This window comes from Myotis davidii, unplaced genomic scaffold (genome assembly GCF_000327345.1).
Source record: "Myotis davidii unplaced genomic scaffold, ASM32734v1 scaffold96, whole genome shotgun sequence".
In the NCBI taxonomy this organism is placed as follows: Eukaryota; Metazoa; Chordata; class Mammalia; order Chiroptera; family Vespertilionidae; genus Myotis; species Myotis davidii.
Window position 1 is genome coordinate 2,398,256 of NW_006289416.1, and position 21,517 is coordinate 2,419,772.

The following is a 21,517-nucleotide window of genomic DNA, read 5'->3' on the forward strand; positions in this document are numbered from 1 at the left end:
GAGTGGTTGGCTAGCTGGCCCTGCCCCCAATTGGGAGGGCCGATCAGGGGCAGGGACGGCTAGGGGGAGGGGCCATGGCCAGCTGGGGGAGGGGCTGCAAGAGGTTAGCCAGATGGCCTCAACCCTGATCAGGGTGGGGGGGCCGATCGGGGTCTGCCCCCCGATCGGGCTGGTTGGCCGGCCGCAGTGGGCATGATAGCAACTGGCCATTCTGGTCATTCTGGCGTTCCAGTCCCTTGGTTTTTATATATATAGATTCCTTTATTCCTGTTTCTCCTAGATTAGTCAATGGCTTGCATGTTTTTCTAAACTAACTTTTTTTTTTTTAGTAGACATTGAGGGAATTTACATTCCCTCTTTCAAAACTATCACCGGTGCCTACATGCACCCATGAATAAAAACCTTTTTGCTCTTCTGTGTGAAAATTCTGCAGACATCTGTTTTACCGCCATAAGAAAGGGTATCCACATGCTCACGGTGCTCCCCTTAAGAGCTATTTGCCATGTCTAGACTAGGTGACCACATTCTCTCAGCAACTCCCAGGAATCCATCTGTGGGCATAGCTGAGATAATCAGACACTCTCCTAGAAATCAAAAAAGGAATGATTCCATGGGGAGCACATCTCCAAGGTCACATAGAGTCAGGACAGTCACCTTTCCACTTGTGTCAATTCAAAAATAATATCATGAGGTTTTAAAATGTACTGCCTCATTTATCTCCACATAAAAATCCCCTCCTAAGTCTTATGATATTTTACTCAACCACCAATAGGTATACACCAATATTCATGACTTACTAACCATTTCTCAAAGAACACCATCTTTCACCTTTTTATGCTCAAAAACAGAAATGAAACCACTCTTTTAAAGCTTTTATATGAAAACAAAGGCAATTGTAATTCTACTACCTACTGTGACCAAATTGGAGGAGGTTTTGGATGTTGTTGGGGGTTTTTTGTTGGTTATTTGTGTGGGGTTTTTTCTGTTGTTTTTTTTTTTTTGTACAATACCGTATCTTGAAAGGGAAATGCTCCAAAGGCATGTATTTACAGGAGCTGTCTCAGATTGATTTAAGGAGGTATGCACAAACAAAATCTAACTGCAGATGATTGTGATCATAATTAATATTAAAGAGAAGCAAGAATACATTCCACGTATAGAAAATGGCTTACCATACCATTGTACTTTGAGCAATATAACCAGTATATTTCAGACTGTGCTTATTCAAAGGTGCTCTAATGGTACTTACATGACTTTAAGTATACAACATCTGTAAACCTTCAAGTAGGAAAGCTTGGAAAAGTGAAAGAAAATGGCATGCAGCTATCCATTGCAGCTATCCATTCAGAAAGTCAGAAAATATCTGAAAAGTGGGCCTTTGGCCAGTGTCAACCTACACTCTCACCTCTGTTAATTTTTCTGTTTATTTTTTACCTTAAAGTGGCATGGCTTTGTGTTTCAGTAATATATTAATTAGAACCATTCCCTTATTTTTAAATTATTTTTATTTAAAATCATAAACCTATACAGTCATATGATTCTTCATTCTCGATCTTTATAGAATGGAGGTTTATTATTAATAGAGGAAAAATTGCTAATAAAATCTTCATCCATGTTACATCGAATTTTCTTCTGGAAAAAGTGTCGTGTGTTTAAACTGTGGTAGCAACACACATGTATGAGCAAGTAGCAGGCACAGCCCCAGCTGGCCATCCTCCCTTCTGGTCTTCTCCCATGAACTGCCCAAGCAAGAAGTAACTGCTTCTTTAGATCTTCTTGACCTCTTCCCACACCTAAATCTAGGCTCTAGCTACAGCCAAAAAAAAATATTTATAGAGGTATGGCCATCTCACTGTCTGGTTTCTATCTCTCATGGAGTGCCCCCACATGCAAAATGAGGTCCTGCTCTCCGGGATACCAGCAAAAGCTCTCCAGGATTTGGTCCTCACTACCCATTTTACATGGGAATAGGTCCAGATGAAATGTCAGAAAACAAAATACCAGTGGCAGAGACAAAGATAAAGGTCTGTTTCCTCCCACATAAACAAGGTGCAGAGGTACGCATCCAGGGATGAACTGATCCTCCACTGTGGCCAGGTGCTTTACCCTGTGTGCTCCAACTTCTACTACTTCTGCCTCATGTACCAGATCGCCCACTGCTCAGCCAGCCCTCAGGTCTGCATTCCAGCCAGGGAAAGGGATATCAAGGCTATGCCCTTCATGCTAGAGACACTTTCCAGAAATTGCACATGCCATTTCCAATTATATTTCATTAGACGGAATTAGTCACCTATGCACATCTAGGGAGACTGGGAAACAAAGTCATTATTCTGGGATTACTTTATACTCTTCAATAAGGGAATGCTTTCTTTCTCTTTAGTTGACTATTATAACCTGGCATGGGCAGGTCTCACGGAGGGAAACCAAAGAAGCCTCCTGACCCTGAAAAGATTTACGGCGATTTCTTCTTCCTGATGCCTCCCCAGACCAGAACCCTGTTCTCCTGGATGGGGTTCCCCACATTGTTCTTTCTAAAGCTAGTTATGATAGCCTGGCTGTCAGTCCTCATTGAGTGAGAGAGTGGAGCCCTCCACGTGGCTCTTCTCTCTGCATATAAAGAAAAATCAAGAACAGCAGCTCTAAATAAAGACATGCACAGAAATCAAAATGAAATAAGGACTTGCCAGCTTTGCAACACTGTTTTTCCACTGTCAGCATCTTCTAATATGTGGTCTGTTTGTTTTTTTTCTTGGTCTAATAAATTATCTACCTTGAGAATTTCCTTTACCTTGCTGGATTCTTGCTTCGGTCATCATCTGTACAGGTGTGGGAAATCCGTTAAAACCAGGCACAACTTGCCTGGTTGGCGTGGCTCCATGGTGGAGCTTCAACCTATGAGCCAGGAAGTCAGGGTAGGATTCCCAGTCAGGGCTTGCTCCCCAGTGTGGGACGTGCAGGAGGTGTCTGATGGATGTTTCTCTCTCATCATTGATGCTTCATCTCTCCCTCTAAAACTCAGAACTCATCTCAGGATATCCAATATACTCAACAAATTTTCCAATCCCAAAATCAGGACATGTTGCCTGATAGTGAAATTAAACTTAGGAGAACAACAAAACATAACTTTAAAGTCATGGTAGACACACTAAAAAGAGAGGGGATCATCATAGAAACCGTTACGAAGGCATATTTACCTACAGTCCCCACCCTCAGTCAAAGGGGAAAGTATGAAAGGCAATTTCCCTTTCTATTTTCAGAAATCTTTATAGCCACTTAAAATCGAAGTCAGGGGCTAGCAGCTTCCTTACCCAAGAATGCAGAAGATAATAAGAATTGCTTTTCGTATTTTTTTTCATGATGAGATCATGTCTCTCTGAGCACCTCACAAGCCCTTTGGCCTGTAGGGCCTGCAGTGGGCATGCCCTGGTCTGCAGCAGCAAACACTGGGCCCTGCACAGGAGAGATACCCAGTTACACCACAGGCTGGAGCAAATGAGGGCCATGGGTGCCACTTACAAACATTAATTAGGAAGGGGAGGGGGAGAATTGGCAGGAGGAAATGTGCTGGAAAGGGAGTTTAAGAATAAGACCTCACTTTGCAGGTGGAGGTCCTCCTCTCATTCTTCATTTTCCTCTTTCATGTGTAATCATAAGACTACACATTATGTGAGTATAATCCTGCTAGATTGTTATTTTTGCTTTTTTTATTTTTAAATCTGTATTTAAAAGGCAAAAATGTCTGCAACAGGACCTGTTTCATATAGACTTCCTCATACAATGGATTTTTTCATCTAAATTAGTTTGTGCCACAGTTTTGCTAAAAACGTGTATTTAACCTTCTGATATCCCTTTTTCCACACCTATTCTTAAGGTTTTACTCTTAAACCTTTTCATGAGTTTCCTTTTTCATGAGTCTCTCCTCAATGGGCAAGTTTTGATTTACAGGTTCTTCCTAATCCAATGGAAGGATTATTATTAATCTATAATAATAAAAGGGTAATAAGCTAATTAAACCAGACGTCCTTCCTGGAGGAAAACCGGGGTGCTGGGTGCCAGAGCGAAGCTGGTGCCGGCAACTGGGGGAAGGAAGGCCTACTCTTGCACGAATTTTGTGCATCAGGCCTCTAGTGAGTTCTGATTTCCTTTTCTCCTCTTCAGATGTCAATTTCTTTCTCTCCTTCAAATAGATTGTCCTCTATATAGTCAGGAGGCCAGGCAAATCCTTCAAACTTTTACTCTCAGGCAGTTGGAACTTACAGAGGTGGGATAGTCTTTGATGGGTGTGAAGAGTTGGGGGGTGGCACAAAGACCATTCACCTGTCTCTCTCTTGCCTCACTCTGAAAACCACTGGTACCTGGAATGCTTGTAAGATGGACCCTTCCTTCCTTGGCGTGGCCCATCCCTTGTCACACAATTATCTTTCCGTTCAATAGATGTGACTTGAGTCACAGTACAGACCACTCTGGGAAATTTTGCGCTAATATGTTAATTTATTGAATAAATATTTTACTGAGTTCCCACCATCAGCCAAGCACTTTTTGGGGTGCTGGATGGGTAAAACTCAGGCTGTCAATAGAAACTTGGTCAGTGACTGGAGAACACACTCTGTTAGAGTCAGAAAATCCTCTGCCTGGGGCAACAGCAGCCTCTGTTACTAACTCCAGGGGAAGGCCTGGGCTCAGAGAGAATGAGCTCCCACAGTGGATCTGCAGGAGTGGCTTCTCACAGAGGCTGAGCTGACCCTTAGCCCAGGTGTTTCATGTCCTCAGGAACATTTCAAGGACCTCCCCTTTGGCCATCTTGCCATCGTCTGTGAACATTTAACCAGAAACCTTTAAGCCAGGAAGAACAGGTGCCATGTTATTCAAGCTTAGTCCTTCTTCAACTGCTCTAGGTTTGTTGACCCTCTGATGACAGAAATATAGGGGCAGATTGTCTCTACAGCTCTGGTTTATTTGCCAGACTGTTATTTTTATCAGCTCTGATTACCATGGTGGGGAAGGGGTGCCTGTGTGGTGTCATTGTTACTACAGAATTCTAATGGGAAAGCATGTGACGGAAGATAGAAAGCTATATCCTCAAGTTATAAGGTGCCAGTATACTCCTTTATTTATTCCTTTCTTTTTATTCGCATTTATGGAATGCTTACTCTATGTGTCTACATGGCTGGCCTGGTGCTAGGGAGAGGGATGTAAAGGTGCCTAAAAGGTAGGCGGGTCTGCAAGGAACTGAAGCTACCCAGGAAAGCCAGAGACAATTCCACCGGCGCTGAGAGAGTAGCTGGTGGGGAAGCACAGAGGGGAACTAGTCCTGTCTGCAAAGGGGGATCAGCAAAGGCTTCCCAGAGCAAATGAGCCTTCGGTAAGTTAGATTTCCCATCCACATACAGTTAAGGATAAAGCCAGGGAAGCAAGGAAGGGGAAAAGAGGTCCTCTTTCCAAATAATTTTAAAACACTTTAGCATTTCTATAGTTTCCTGTTCCAGGTTTTCTAGCTTTCACCCCTACAGTCTCCCGGTATCTGGTTGGAGTTGTCTTTCCCGCCCTACAGAGGCGATGGAGTTTCTCCAAAGATGCAGTGCAACTGCTTTCAGGGACAGTGATGAGTTCTTCTGCCAGAAAACAAACACAGTAGCAGACAGCACCGCAAGACAAAGCAATATCTATTTACCAAAGGACCTGTTAACCATTTCCCCCTCCTGTTCATCCCCCAGGTCTTGGCGGGAGACGGGTCTGGAACCTGACCACGGGGTGTCCATGACCCCCGCGGTGGCCCCCCAACAGCAATGAAAGGGTTATCCGGCAGCCGCAGCCATCACCACGGAGTCACCTGCGATTCCGCCTGTGACTCGCACCACTCGGACCGCAAGCCATACCTGCTGAGCCCAGTGGAGCACCACCCGGCTGACCACCCTTACTACACGCAGCGCAACTCCTTCCAGGCCGAGTGCGTGGGCCCGTTCAGCGACCCGCTGGCCAGCAGCACCTTCCCGCGCAGGCACTACAACTCGCAGCAGGAGCTGAAGGACGAGTGCGCCCTCGTGCCCCGCACCCTGGCCACCAAGGCCAATCGCATCCCCCCCAACCTCCTGGACCAGTTTGAGAGGCAGCTGCCGCTCAGCCGGGATGGGTACCACACGCTGCAGTACAAGCGCACAGCCCTGGAGCACCGCAGCGACAGCCCGGGCCGCATCCGCCACCTGGTCCACTCGGTCCAGAAGCTCTTCACCAAGTCGCACTCCTTGGAGGGACCATCCAAAGGCAGCGTCAACGGGGGCAAAGCCAGCCCCGACGAAACACAGACCGTGAGGTATGGCAAGCGCAGCAAGAGCAAGGAGAGGCGCCCGGAGCCCAAGGCCCGGCCCAACACCTCCCCCAACACCTCGCCGGGCTGGTGGAGCTCCGACGACAACCTGGACAGCGACATGTGCATCTACCACTCTCCGTCGGGCGTGATGACCATGGGCAGGTGCCCTGACCGCTCGGCCTCGCAGTACTTCATGGAGACCTACAACACCATCAGTGAGCAGGCGGTCAAGGCCTCCCGGAGTAACAACGACGTCAAGTGCTCCACCTGCGCCCACCTGCCCGTCAACCTGGACGCACCGCTCCTGAAGAAGAGCGCCTGGTCGTCCACGCTGACGGTGAGCCGCGCCCGGGAGGTCTACCAGAAGGCCTCGGTGAACGTGGACCAGGCCATGGTGAAGTCTGAGACGTGTCAGCAAGAACGTTCCTGCCAGTACCTTCAGGTACCATTTCTGTTGGGTGGTGGATGTTCAGAAATTATACCTGCTATTGTGTGGTGTCTTCTCTTGGGTCTAGTGTTGGCTCTCCTATGAATAGTCTGCATGAAAAAAAAAAATTGTTTAACGTTTCTCTGGCTAAGTTCTCCTATCAGGAAATAAACCTGCTACCATCTTCATCGAGGTATCTTGAGTTACTAGACATCAAAGTGCTTTGAAAAGCACACCCACATAGAGACAAGGAGTTATTAATGTTTTGTGTTCTTTTGTCTGAAGGATCGTGGGATAGAGAGGAGAGGAAAGGGAAGTCTACACAGAATGTTAAAATAAATCCACCTTTTTACAAAAGTCAACAATGACCTTTGGAATTTTGGAAAGAGTTTAATTATATCTATCTAGAGTTGTTGTTCTTTTCTGGTTTTTGTTTTATTTTTAGTTGTAAAATTCTGCCTGGAGTTATTAGTTTGGGGAAATTGATCTGTCTTCACCATTGTAATTGTCACACCAATACCAACACTAACCACACTCCCACCTGAGCCCCCGCTGCCCAGAGCACAGGGAATGGGGGTAATGCCCAGAGCACTGGGAAGGTGGAGCTGGAGCCAGTTAGGGGACCTGACAAGCACAGCTGCAGAGAGTAGGACAGCAGAGAGGAGGAGGACAAGGGGAAGCATCCACACAATAAAATGCAATTAGTGTCAGCGTGTAAATCCCACACACGTACAGACCCACCACAGGCTGCTCCTCCTCTGCCACAACGTCCTCATGTTTTCCCGCTGCCCTCCAGTCACTTAAACTAGATTTCACCTGGATAAAAAGAATAAGGGAAGAATATTTCCCTTCCATACCACCTTCCTCTAGTGTTGTCATTTTTCCTACGACACAACCCTTCATTACAATGACCCTTATATCCTTCCTTGTTACAGTGTCTTTTTTCCTCTTTCTCCTATTATCCCCATCTCTCTAAAAAGTTCTTACTGTACTATAATCATTTTCCATTCTAATCTTAAGAAGAAATGCAAGAAAAAGTCTTCCACTGAGAAGTTTATCATCTTGCTCTCTTCCTGACAAAACTGGCTCCTTGGACATGCGTCTACAAACCCTGAGAATATTCCAGGCTGGCAGTCAGTGGGCAAGGACAGTGCCAGAGCCCTTCCCCAGACTTCAGAGGAAGCCACAAATGTGGATAGTTTTCACAAACACTACACAATTACATGGTGTATTGCCTAAGTTAGAGCTAAAGGGATCATTTAATCCAACCTCTTCATTTAGCATATAAAAAACTAGACTCAAAGAAAGGTAAAGACTTAGTGGTATACTGTTAGTGTGTGGCTCTGGTAGGACTAGAACCCATACCTCTTTATCTATGGAAATGACCATTATAGGAATTATATCAGAAAACTTTAGAACTGCCTTAAGCACATAAATCTCATCCATCACTGAGAATAAAATATTTTGACTCGACTATCTGTCTTGAAGAAAGAATGGATAATAAGATAGAAGCCCTAGAATAGGATATTTTTTCTATAAAGTTCCTGTGACTAGCAGCAAAAATAGAATAATTTTTTTTAAAAAAACTGGACTTTAATAAATAGTGATGAGATTAGATAAGAAATATCAAGTTAAAGAAAGATACTCTACATGCATCTGGAGCTAGCCTTTGTTAGTAACAAAATGCTTCCATTGTGTTACATAATTGCCCATGTTCTTCCTACCTTAAATTCTTTTTTCTTTTTATACCATTGTGAAGTAAAAAGCTCAAGTAGTGGTGAAAAGTGGAAGGAGAAAGAGAGAGAGAGAGAGAGAGAGAGAGAGAGAGAGAGAGAGAGAGAGAGAGAGAGAGAGAGAGAGAGAGAGAGAGAGAAGAGAGAGAGAGAGAGAAGAGAAGAGAAGAGAAGAGAAGAGAATGAGAGGAAGAAAGAAAGAAAGAAAGAAAGAAAGAAGAAACTAATATTAATTGAAAACTTACTATGTACCAGATGCTGTAGCAAACATTTCCATATTAATCCTCATAATAATTTTGAGAGCTAGATATAATAATACTCTGTTTTTACAAGAGAGGAAACCAAAGCTTGGAAATATTAAATGATTTAAAGATATGTGGCCAGTAAATTATAGAACTGAGATTTAGACTTAGATCTATGTGATGCAACATAGCTCTTTCCTATATACCCAGCACAACCCTGGAATCAAGGGCATGCAAATGGCGAGCAAGGAGAAAAAAATCTTTAAACTAAACATATAATTTACATTCTTTAGTGAAATGAAAATGAAAGCTTGAAGATTTACGTATGGGATTTAGCACAGGCATATTAGTGGATCTATCTAAAGATTTGGAAATTCTATATTCAAATTATTGACCTTATTTTAAGCCAATTTTTAAATGACATATTTGAGACTTACAAAAAGGTATAAAAAAGTAAAATACACATCCATTTATACATCACTCAGCTATAGAAATAAAACATTAATTGCAATGGATTTCATATGTTCTTTCCTCAATCCCACTTCTCTCCCTTCCTCCTCAGAGTAATCACTAATCTGACTTTGATACCCAAGGCACCTTTATTTTTAATTCTGAAATTATCAAAATATGGAAAACATTTAATAGTTTCTATTCTACACTAGGCAATAATTAACCCTAACCCGAGCTAGTTCAAGCCTTTAAATATAACTGAGAGTAGAGTTATACCTTCATTTTTTAAAATATATTTTTATTGATTTCAGAGAGAAAGGGAGAGGGAGAGAGAGAGAGAAACATCAATGATGAGAGAGAATCATTGATTGGCTGCCTCCTGCATGCCCCACACTGGGGATCAAGCCTGCAACCCAGGTATGTGCCCTTAGCCGGAATCAAACCTGGGACCCTTCAGTCCATAGGCTGACGCTCTATCCACTGAGCCAAACCAGCTAGGGCAAATTATACCTTCTTTAACAAATTTTGATATTTATTGAGCTCCTAGTCTGTACAAGGCTTTCAAACTGAAATACGATGAAGTAGTAGGTTAGTGAGTAAACTAAATGTAGAACAGTCTGTTCTTCTCACCCATTGTGCTGATGTCGAAGAGTTCCTCTAAAAAAAGTGAAGGAGCTGGCCATTCACAAGGGGAGGCAGGAGAATGGGCAGCGCCTGAGAACTGGACGTTCTCTCCAGCTCCTGTCTTGCTTTAGAGGAAAAGGAGAATCTGCTGTCCTGTGCGAGCTCCTCTCGGAAAGATGAATGTAGCCAGCTCCTGCCAGCTCCTGTGGAATAATTTCATTTGTAAGCTCATCCTTAGAAGCAAACTTGGGGAATTCAAGAAAGAGAAGATTTTTGCTTTGTTTTTTTCTAGTTGTATTATTTTAATTACCACCTAGTCCTGAAATTGGATTTCCAATGTGTTCAATTTCAACATCACAGGGTTTAGTGGGCAAGGCATTGAGCTTTAAATAAGAGAGTCTGTATTCTAGTCCCTACGTACCATGAACTAGTGATGTTGATGTTGCTTGGAACCATTATTTCACCTCTTCTGGGTCTCCTTCCTCTGCTATAAAGTGAGACACTTGATCTAAAGGCCTGTGATCTCAGTCTACATCTTTAAACTCCTAAGTTACGTATGCAGAGTACTAATTAAAGCAATTTTCCAGAGCCTGGAGCTCTCACTTAATAAATACCTACCAAAAGTGAATGTTCTCCCAATGTTATCTAATTTGCTCTTTAAAACCAAAAGGTATTTTACAGTTGGAGAAGCTGAGATTTAGTAAATTAGGTTAAGTAACTTGCCCAAGGACACACAGCTAGTCCATAGCATCATGGCGGGTCAAAACTGATGTCTGCCTACAAAACCTGAATTCTTTCCTTTTACTATGCCCGATCCCAAACCCCTTCCAAATATAAAACAGAGGAAGTAGCATATATCAAATATTTTTATGTGCTAGAAATCATACAGTATCTCATTTAGTACCTAAATCAACTTTGTAAAGTATTACTGTTTACTCCAGCTTACAGACAACAAAACTGAGGCACAAAAGATTAAATCATTTGCCCAGGAATGCATAGATAGTAAGTAGAAGAGCTAAGACTTGATATCGGTCTGAGTCTCTAATGTGCTTCAGAAATAGAAATAAATGTGTTGGGGGTTTTTGACCTGATATGTGTGCCTGCATGTTTATGAAATGTGATCCATCTTAAACAAGCAACAGAATGATTGAAAGGTTCCTAATTTGATTCAAGAATGAACAAAGATTAAATTAATAGTCACCAATAATAGCATCTAAATACTAGCACAGTTCTGATTCTCCCTTTGTCCAATTATCACTTAGAATTAATTTAACATAGGCCATTGCTGTAATTATATAGAAAATGAGAGGTCTGTAGGTATTTGGCCTCTGTGTGACATTGATTTTGAAATGAAATATTGTAGCTTGAAATCATTGCCAATTCCAGTTAATACAATCAACTGGTGATAATGTGCTCACTCACAAGCTGTTTGTAGTTTTTTTAAAAAAGGGCTCTTTTTTTCCCCCCAATATTGTTATTTTTAAATGTCAAGAATCAGATGTCTGCTGTGTAGAATTATTGTACCACTGCCAGTGACTGTCTGTATCAGGCTTTGGATCAGGGACATGGATTTGAAGACATTAAAACTGTTTAATTCTCAGTTGAGATGTGGTTGGCTTTTATACATTTGGAATAGAGCATTTATGGCACATCTCAGGGTAAGTGCTAATAGTTAAGTAAATAAAATAGGAAGGGGATGAAAGGAGTAAAAGGAGCTTTTGTTGTGGTTTTGTTTTTGCTTTAAAAAAAGCAAGATTCTTGGTTCTGTATACGCGTCTTTATGTAAACGTTATGTGTTGAGTGACTGGTATTTAAAGCCATTCAGAAGAGCAAGATTTTAGATTTCCAACTGTTAGCCTAAAAACCAAAATCCCTTCAAATCATGTATTTTGCGTTCATTTAGCAGCAGAAACAGGGAAAAGAGAGACACAGAGAGGGAGAGAGAGAGCAAGACAGACCGGAGAAAGAAAGCACTCACAGAGATGAAATTTTAGGGGAGCAAAATGATCGACCTCTTTAAGGCTGAGTGGGTTTCTTCAGTTTGTGTGCAAGTTTCAAGAAATGGAAGGACTGACCAGGTTTGGGTACAGCTCTTTTATTACTTTGTATTTGGTGATAGTATGTTGCTGGTTTGGGTGGTTTGGGGTGGAGGGGGGAAGGAGGATCGTTTTGTTATTTTATTTCTTCTCTAAATAATGGCTAGTAAGACTGAAAGAGCTAACAAACTAATGTATGTGCAGATGGTAAGAAAACAGGTTGATACTTCGGACACCCACAAATCTGTGTCCCCGCAGGGGCTTTGTAAAATCTTTAACTGACACAGATGATCTAAGGTGCCAGGTGCTATTAGAGGACATTATGTGGCTAGTGATTGAAATGTGATCATTTGTTTTCCATGACAAGAATCCTGAATGCTTACTGTTCTGTTGCAAAATTAAAATTTCTGGATGGTTGAGGAGCTTGGGGGGAAAGAGGGAGGGCGAGGGGGGTGGCTGCTGGTTAAATAAGACTCCACCAAAGATCACTGAAGTATCATTCATAAAGCATGAACCCAGGATTATTTTTCAATGCAGGTACAACTGTTTTTCAAAATTTTGTTCAAGATTATTTCAGTCTTTGCCCAGTGAGGTTTTTCTTTCCCTGGCTGAGGCTTTTCTTCCTCTTGTTTTAGAACAATTTAAATTATACGGAATCAGCTAAACTACTTTATGTGAAATGTGTGATAGTGCTGAGCAATTCTGCTAGTGGCTTTGGTTACTGTGAGGTTTCCTTGCTGCCGTTTTAAAACCCCCATCCACCACATTAGTTGATGATTTTCTTTTGTTGTTGTTTGTTTGTTTATTTAAATTGCTCTAATAATCCAGCAAAGAGTGTCAGAAATTTTAATGTATTTCCTCTTTGTCTTGCACAATCTCCCTATTTGTCACTGATCTCAGTAGAGAGGTCCTTCTTTGTTGATTGGGAAATGAGGCTACTCCTGCCTGATGTTAACTTTGAATGTAGAATCAGTGATCAGCAGCAGAATCCTCACAATTCTCTCCTGGGTTTTCTGTAGTTCTCACTATCGCCCATATCCAAGTAATGCGGGTGGTGGGGGAGACAACTGGAAAAACACTATGTGAAAGCAGGGGTCCAGAAAGACTCAGTGGTAGTAAAAGGAAGATTGAAATGAAATAGGGGAAAAAAAATATATTTCTTGGAGGTTGTTAAAGAAACTTTGTTATTCTTGGTCTACAGTTTTATTATTTTAAAGACATTTTCAGTAGCACCAAAAGTGCTTGGTTATCTGATCCCACAAAGTCCAATCTACTACTGGAAGTGTTAGCATTAGTTAGCACTGAGTGAAAGAGGAAAGCTAGCCTTAGGTCTCTCAATGGTCAGTGCATTTTATTTCTTCGCTCCCTTGCATCCTTATAGGGCAGTTTGCTTGGTTGAAAATTAAAGATAGTAACCCAAGTAATAATTTACCATTCTGTAGAAAAATATTTATCCATAATCTCTGGTCCCTTTGAGAGCATGGCTTTACACAACTTTACACCAACAGTGATTTGTAAATGGTAGAATTCATTGTCTTTTTTTTGTTTTGTTTGAGGTTTTATAGGAACCATTAAAAACATATGCAGTGTTACTAAGCTGACTGATTTGGTGACTAGACTAAGGGTGTTTGTTTGTTTGTTTTCACCATTTTGATTTTTGGTTTTAATGTAACCACTTCTTAGTAGATTCTTGTGCTCATTGAGATGGAATTGAATCAGAGGAAATTCCATTTTTATAGATCTAAACAGTTAAAATTACAAATATGGTTCAAACTATAACACCTCATTATTAATAGTTAGATTATTTTCTGTCATTTGCTAGGGAAGCTTGGTTTTTAAAAAAAGAAAATTGGCCTGTTTAGGTAAAATGAGATTACTATTAACAAGCCCATGAAGAGCCCTGACTGGTTTGGCTCAGTGGATAGAGTGTCAGCCTGCGGACTGAGGGGTCCCGGGTTCGATTTTGGTCATAGGCATGTACCTTGGTTGTAGGCACATCCCCAGTAGGGGGTGTGCAGGATGCAGCTGATCGATGTTTCTCTCTCATCGATGTTTCTAACTCTCTATCCCTCTCCCTTCCTCTCTGTAAAAAATCAATAAAATATATTTAAAAAAATAAAAATAAAAAAGCCCATGAAGAGTTGTATAATCTCACTGTGATTTGTTTTACTCACCTGAAATTTTGAGCCTGTAATTTTTCCCATTGGATAGCAATAACATCCATGTGTGACTTCACATATAGGGCTCATTTACCTGCTTCTCAAGACCATTTTGCCTCACCCCCTGCCTTCTGGCTTCACCTCTAATAACTCCCATTTGGAACACATTATGGCACAGGGAAAATTCTTTTACTTTATTTTTGTAAGTGCATATTCAAGTGTTTTTATAAATGCTTAATCTGAAACCACAGTACTTTAATTTTTTTCAATGAATCATTTATTCTCCTTCAACCCAGTTCTCTCTATTTGTAGCTCAAAAGTAAAGATATAGAGAATGAATGAGTCCATTGCTGTTATTCCAATAACAGAGGTAAAGGAGATAATATAGTGTAAGGAGAGACGTATCATACAACTCCTTCTGTTACCTTTGGCCAGTTTCTTATTTCTACTATTTTTATTATTATTTTTAAGAACACTTATTAAAGAAACAATGACCAAGGAAAGACCTCTTCTGATTCTCTAACCTTTTAAGTGTAAGAATATATAGAATTGTCATTAAAAAATTGGGTAGTTTATTTTTTATTTTCTAAAGTTTGGCAATATACCCTACCTTGTTTCTATTTCTAAGATAAAGAAACTTCTAATTACATTTGCAAAATAAGTTTTCTAGACAGGTAGATCTTTTCTTTTACTATTAGGCCACTATATTCTATTAGTTATAGTTCCTACTCATTGTTCTTACAGAATTAGAAAACATTTTATAAAATGTAGGCTTGTGATATCACAGAACTGTCTATGAAGCAAAATAATGTGGAGTCCAGGGTTAGTGTATATTGTGTGCGTGTACGCTGGTTGCAACCTATAATTCTATGGTTACAAATGGCAGGTAGTATTTTTAACCTCTAACATAAAGAAATGAGTATGTTTTCTTCTCTTATTCCTATCAGTCCTTCCTGCACTCCAATGGTTTTATTATGAGTGAACCACATGCCAAAGGAGGACCAATGGAGATGTGACCTTTAGGCACAGCGACAGAGCCCTGACACTGGATTTTCAAGACAATACCCTTCTTGCTGACATCTTCCATTCTCTTGGCAGCCAGTTTTCCTCACCTCTCATGTCACTTTCCTAAGATAAAAATCGTTAACGTATCTGTAACCATACTGTCCAAATGTGACATGTAGGAGAGAATTATTGGGCAATGAGACCTTTAAATCAGGGCAACTCTAGAAAATCTGAAAGGAAGAGTGCTTGGGGGATGACAAGGGCTACAGTCTGACCTCTTGGTCATTGCTTTCAAAATGAAAAAGTAAGGAATTGAGAAAAAAATCATCTAGCTCTAAAGTTGGAAATACTATATGAGGCATTATATATATTGGCATCCATGTGGGTAAAAACTAGCATCATACCACATTCATCTGCATGTATAGAATCATGTATGTGTGTGGTCACCTGCTTTATCATTGACTATTAGGGCGATGGTTCCTCAATTTTGTGTATGCATGAAAGTCAGCTTGAAAGTGTCTATAAAATGAGCCTTTCGGGCATTAAACCAAGAGATTCTGATTCTGTACATCTGGGGTGATTTTGTTACAGAGATAAATAAATCCAAGAACCACGCTTTAACCCAATTCTAGGGAACTAACAACTAAATTTATCATTTTACCTACTGAAGGGGGCAGTCTAGCCTAACAGATGAAAAGATGGGCTTTAATATTCCAACATGACTTTGGGTTCCCTCTACTTAGTATTTCCATTTCTGCATCTAAAAAATGGGTATAATAACACAACCTTTGTATTTGTTTAGGTGTTTAACATTTTTTAACTTTACATTTTGCTAATAAATTAAAAAACCTAGTGTTCAATGTTTTGCGTTTACAAATTCTGAGGTTACCATGTTTCTCTGCTTCTTCATGTGATTCATGTACCTTACCACTTTTTCTTTTATATTTTGCTGGGCCTCAATTTCATTAATCCACAGTTTGATTCCATGGTAAAGGAAAGCTCTCTCCCGGTGTTGGATGATAGGTCTTCATCACAGAGTAGATTTTAGGCTTCTTCGTCAATGTGCCAACTACACATAAAGCTTTGTCTACAAGTGAAAAGATCATAAAGGGTTGATCTTTTGAAAGCTTAACATCAGTGGGTCAGATTTTCTCATGCCTTGATATTTCCTGATGGAACCCAATTCTTCTGGCCTCCTCAAGGTTTAGTTTGTTCAAATAAAACCTCCTTTTATTTTCATCCCTTAAGTCTGTCAAGACCCTGGTGCCTTATTCCAGGAAGCTTTGGTATGTCAACAGGACAATTTAATTAACAGTAGCAGCTATGGGGATTGTCTACAAGGGGTTCTATCTACTCTTCATTGCTTTCTTTATGGGCTTATCCAGTTCTCTGAGGAGTGTTTCCACCATGGCAACTTTCATAGGTGGGAGTTCTGCCATTGCTAGCAGATGACAGAAGCTCCTTGTCCATCACTCTTCTTCACTCCTGATTAATCCTCTCCATTCTCTGAAGCCAACTACATCATACTTACAAGGCTGCAGACATTCAGACAAAGAACAGGAACATCGAAGTCAGTTCTCTCTCAGGAGCTCTTTCCTCCACAGGACCGTGGGGAGCTCAGACTTTCTCAGGCAGCCACATACTCCCTATCTCACCTGCTTCCACATTGCCACCAAAGCAATAAAAATAAACCCCTTATCATTCATGGGAATAATGCACTACAATTCAATAAAATTATGACTCTTAATTGTGAAATTTTGAGCAAATAGTTTGCCATTTTTCTTTATAAAAATGGAAATGACTGAAGATAAAGATCCTCCTGTGGGAAGAGTAGGACTCCTGTAAGGTCGTCCAGGACCTGCAGGCCACTCGCAGAAGGCCAGCTGTTAGCCCAACTTGTATTATGGGCATCAGTGTCGACCGGTGATCCCTCCTGCAGTAAATATGTACAGAGAGAGGCACGCTCCTGCAGGACTTTGCCTTCACGTCCCTTAAAGGATCCTAACTATTTGTAATCCTTAGAGAATTTGTCTTTTTTTTTTTTCCTTCTCCACTTAACTAGAAGAAGTTTAGCTGGCTTTTCTGTGACTCAGGAGGTGTCAGTGAAAGTAACTGTCATTTGTTTGCAAATGAACGCTGAGCTTTCTGAAAATGACTCCCATATAAAATCTTTCCCCCATAACACTCCTCCAGCCTTCTAGTTGATTTTAGATAGTTTCCTGTTCTCCCACCTCTTGGAAGTATTCCATGGCACGCTGAACAGACACTTTTAGTTAAAAAAAAAAAAGCCTATAAATAGCTGATTTCCCTGCTTGCTGCCTTCTCTCTGAGGCTTTCACAAAGGAGGTGAAACAAATCCACCAGAAACAAGAACTCTCTGTGAGGGGTGAGTGGTGAGGCTTGTGGAAACTCAGGTCCACAGGCCGAAAGTTGTCATGTAGGTTTGCCATATTTGACTTATGCAATCATTGAACAGAAAAAGAAACATTTTATTTCATGCTAGATGATCTCAAGAACTAAACAATCAAAAATATCTCATATGAGCTTTCATACTACTTTAAAAATATATAGTTTGACTTTGATGCTGTTTTTTTTTTTTTAATCCCCAAACCAACTATACTTATTCCCTGCTTTTTTTACTTTAGGCATTGGGACTAATTTGGTCATGGCTTAGTCTATTCAGTAGTTTCTGGAGAATGCATCTTGTTGTGCCTTTCTTCTTTATGAACTCCCAGTGAACATGCACAGTCAATATATGCAGTTATTGGCGAGAACTTCAAAGATCAGTTAGCTCAGTGCATTTTACACTTTTAACCTATTTAGCATGAATTTCTTGTTTGTATAAAAGAATTTAAAACAGAGCTACTCCTAATGAAGCAATAGAGGAAGAAAAGGAGGATTCAAATCTAAATCCTCTTCCCCCATCTACTGTCCTGCATCCAAGTTTTCCTGGTGTGGGGAGAAATTTCCCCTACACACACAATTTGAAAACTATTGCCCATTCCTTCCCCAATAAGCAGATCTAAGCTATCAAAGAGAGTTTAATGACCCGGGTAGGCAGAGGGAATAGTCTGTATCTACTCTTAATAAATCTAATAAATCAGAAGACCTTGATAAAGTCCAAAAAAATGTTAAGTAATTATTCCAAGCTTGGTAAGTTTAATTCACTGCTCTCCCAGACTGTAGTCCTGGTGCCCTGTCCTTCATGAAAACACAACTGAGCATGGGTTACCAAGAATTTGTGATTAACTGACACTATAGAATCACTTCTTAGCTATAACAGAAAATTCTTTTTAAAAATATTTTTATTGATTTCAGAGAGGAAAAAGAGGGAGAGAGGAAGATAGAAACATCAATAATGAGAGAGAATTATTGATCGGTTGCCTTCTAATTGCCCCCTACTGGGGATCGAGCCTGCAACTTCAGGCATGTGCCCTGACTGGGAATGGAACCTGGTCCATAGGTCAAGCTCAACCACTGACCAGGCATAACAGATCATTCTATATCACCCTCATGCCCTATTCCTCAGTTGTGACCCAGAGAAAGGGATTAGCTTTTCTAAGAACACACAGGCCCTTTAATTTCCAGTCTAGAGCTCTTCTATCACATACTGGATGCAGTTCATGAGACAATGAATGATGGCAAGGAGAGGAAGAAGATGGAGGAGGAGAATGAGTAGAAAGGGAGAAAAAAAAAAGACCATAATTTATTGAGAATGTTCTATGGCCCTATGTTTAAACATATATTGTCCTTATTTCTGAAAGTTTCTGGGGCAGTTATGCATACCCTCATTTTATATGAAATGGGAGGAATTAATGTGCTCAAGATTATGCTGCTATTAAATGACAGAACAAAGATTTAAAACCTGATCATCTGATTCCGAAATCTGTTCACTTTCCACTATATCACGCAGTCTCTGCTATGTAAATAGTCCCTTTGATCTTTTCCTGCAAGAATGTTTCTTGATGAGAATTTATTTTAATACCAATTTTAAAACATGATTAACTATAGTTAAAAAACAGATCCTACCATTGTGCTTAACTGTAAACCTAAGTCTAGTTTGGAGAGTTATCATGTTAGAAAGCAAGTAATATATGAGGTTCATTTGCAAAGTTAGATATATAAAATGTTAAATTGTATTAGAACAATATTTCATGTAGCAGGAAAATTATATCTCAACCTATGAAAGAACCATTGCTCAAAGCTGTTTTTGCTTTTTTTGTTTGTCTCAATGAGAAACAGTACTATTGGTCCCTTGAGACTGCCAACTTGATTGTAGTTATAACATTGTTAAAACACTACAAGGTTATGTCTGAATGAGCACTGTCTTCCCATTTTCTTTTTTTTTAGGTTATGCTTATATGCATGCATACAAGTCCTTTGGTTGATCTCTTACCCCCCTACCTCCCGCCCCCCAACCCTCCCCTGCCTTCTCGCTGCAGTTTGACAATCTGTTTGAGGCAGCTCTGCCTCTGTATCTATTATTGTTCAAAAGTTTATAATGTCTTCCCATTTTCTATCCTTTCCTTGGATTAACTTGGGAATGTTTGCTTCTATAAGAAGTAATTTCACTGAAATGATGAGGAAGTAAACTAAATATCCCCAAATATGATTTCTCTAAGTCAGCGTGACTTTATATTTGTCCTTTAGGGAGACCAGACAGTTATTTCCCAGGCATACTATGAGCCAGAATTCTGTTTGGTGCATGAACTCCTGTAATCCAGATTGTTAACTGAATATTGGAGAAATTCACCAATTTTACTATCAGTTAAATTATTACTCTAAGACAGAAGGAAAAGAGATGTTTCCCTAAAGGTCTATCTTTAGAATGCTTATAAATTACCTTATAAAAGTATAACCAAATCAAGTTATAGAATATGCAGGACAGAGTACTCATGTGTATCAGCTTAGAGCTGGATACCTATATCCAATGCATAAACAGTGCTATTCTCAGATATTAGTAGAGTTTAAACTTAATTCATTTAATAAATAGTCATACATGCTCACACTTTTTTACTGGGGTCCAGCCCCAGTGGGTCCAGGGGTTCCCCAAGGTGTGGACAGAGTCGGCAAAGAATGAAGGACACGGAGGCAGTGTCAGGTGATCATCATAGCCAGATTCTTTTTTTTATTGTCATCTAACATCTGTATTTATACTATTTGGTCCTCACCTGGGGAAACAACCTTTCTTCTCTTAGCCAGGTTCCTCCCCCTATTGTCCTCTTATTTATCCTATTTGATCTAAATCCCATCCATTCCATTCCAAAGGCTAGGGTGTTTCTCATTTCCATTTCAAGGTTCCTTGAAACATCCCTGCAGGGACTGCCTCAAGCAGCCAGGGTGGATCAGCTTCCAACAAATTCCCCCATTTTTATTTTTTAAATGACAGAGCCTTGTCAGAAAAAAAAGAGGGAGAAGAAAGGGAATAAGTTGGCATCCTGACACAGCCCTTCTTCAGCTGCCCCTTTACCTGTGGTCCAAGGTAGAAATGGGAAACAAGTCCTGTTGCAGTGAGAGGGAAGCTGCTGTCAGCCAGGTCTCTGTTTTCTGGGTACAGATCTCAGCTGGGCCAAGTCTTTTTCTGTTCCTGATCTGAGCTGGGCCAAGTCTCTATTCGTTATCTGGGTCCCGATCTGGGCTGGACATGGGAAGCGAGAAGCAGCCATGAGGGCAGGAGACCTTCCTCAGAAGGGGTGAGTGTTCAAGCCCCTGCACAATTGGGGGGGTGAGGATCTGTGCCCCACCTCTGTTGAACCCCAAGTTCTCTCCTACTGGCCCCCGACTGTGCCTGTCTTAGGTTGCCCCACCCTGTGGGGTCTTACCCGTCTTTGACTACCAGCCATCTTTGGGCCAAGTAGGGTGATGTGAGGTTCAGCTCTGTCTCCTTGGTAGCCTATGCCCCTGTGGCCTCCATGCCCAGCAACTGCCTTGGGATCCCCTCGCCTGCTGGCAGGGCCCTGGCATTGATCACATATCTTGGGGAACCCAGGTTTCTTCTCCAGAGAGGGCCCAGCTTATGCCATTGGGCGAGAGACAGATCCATGGTACCAGCCACCGTGACCTCAGCATTAACAGAGAACTCAGGCAATAGCTGTGGGCAATTGAATAGTGAGAAAAGGGTCCCTCTTGACACAAGGGCAAGAGGGGCCAATACAGGACAAAGGAGAGTCCCAGGAAGGCTTTCTCAGACCAGGATGTCAGGCTCTTGGTACAAGACAACTCCATGTATGGGACATATACCAGACACCCCCTAGTCATGGCAGAAAAGGGAGGTGCCCTTCCTGGAACAGTAGGGTAGGGAGATTCTAGAAAAGGCTGTGTTCAGGAGAGAAGGAGAAAGGCCAAAGAACCAGCAGACACGTAGTCAGATTCAAAAAAAAAGAAAGGAAAGGAGATGTGGGGCAAAGCTGGGACATAAGGACAGACAAAAAGGAGGCACATGTGATCCTCCCAATGGACAGGTGGCTCCAGCTCAGGGCTGCACATCTGCTGCAGATGGGCACTGGTCAGGTGTGCTACCTCAGCCTCCTGGGG

The 21,517-nt window shown here is 41.2% G+C and overlaps 1 protein-coding gene across 2 annotated transcripts in view; it reads left to right on the plus strand.

Moving 5' to 3' along the window:
- The window catches only part of DLGAP1 (discs large homolog associated protein 1), a 521,097-nt gene that overhangs the window by 280,408 nt on the left and 219,172 nt on the right, over positions 1 to 21,517 (plus strand). For both annotated transcript variants that reach the window (XM_015562696.1, XM_006761853.2), the window contains exon 3: positions 5,715 to 6,749. In XM_015562696.1, the coding sequence (XP_015418182.1) occupies positions 5,787 to 6,749 (963 nt within the window). In that variant the 5' untranslated portion in view covers positions 5,715 to 5,786. The remainder of the gene's footprint in view (positions 1 to 5,714; positions 6,750 to 21,517) is intronic.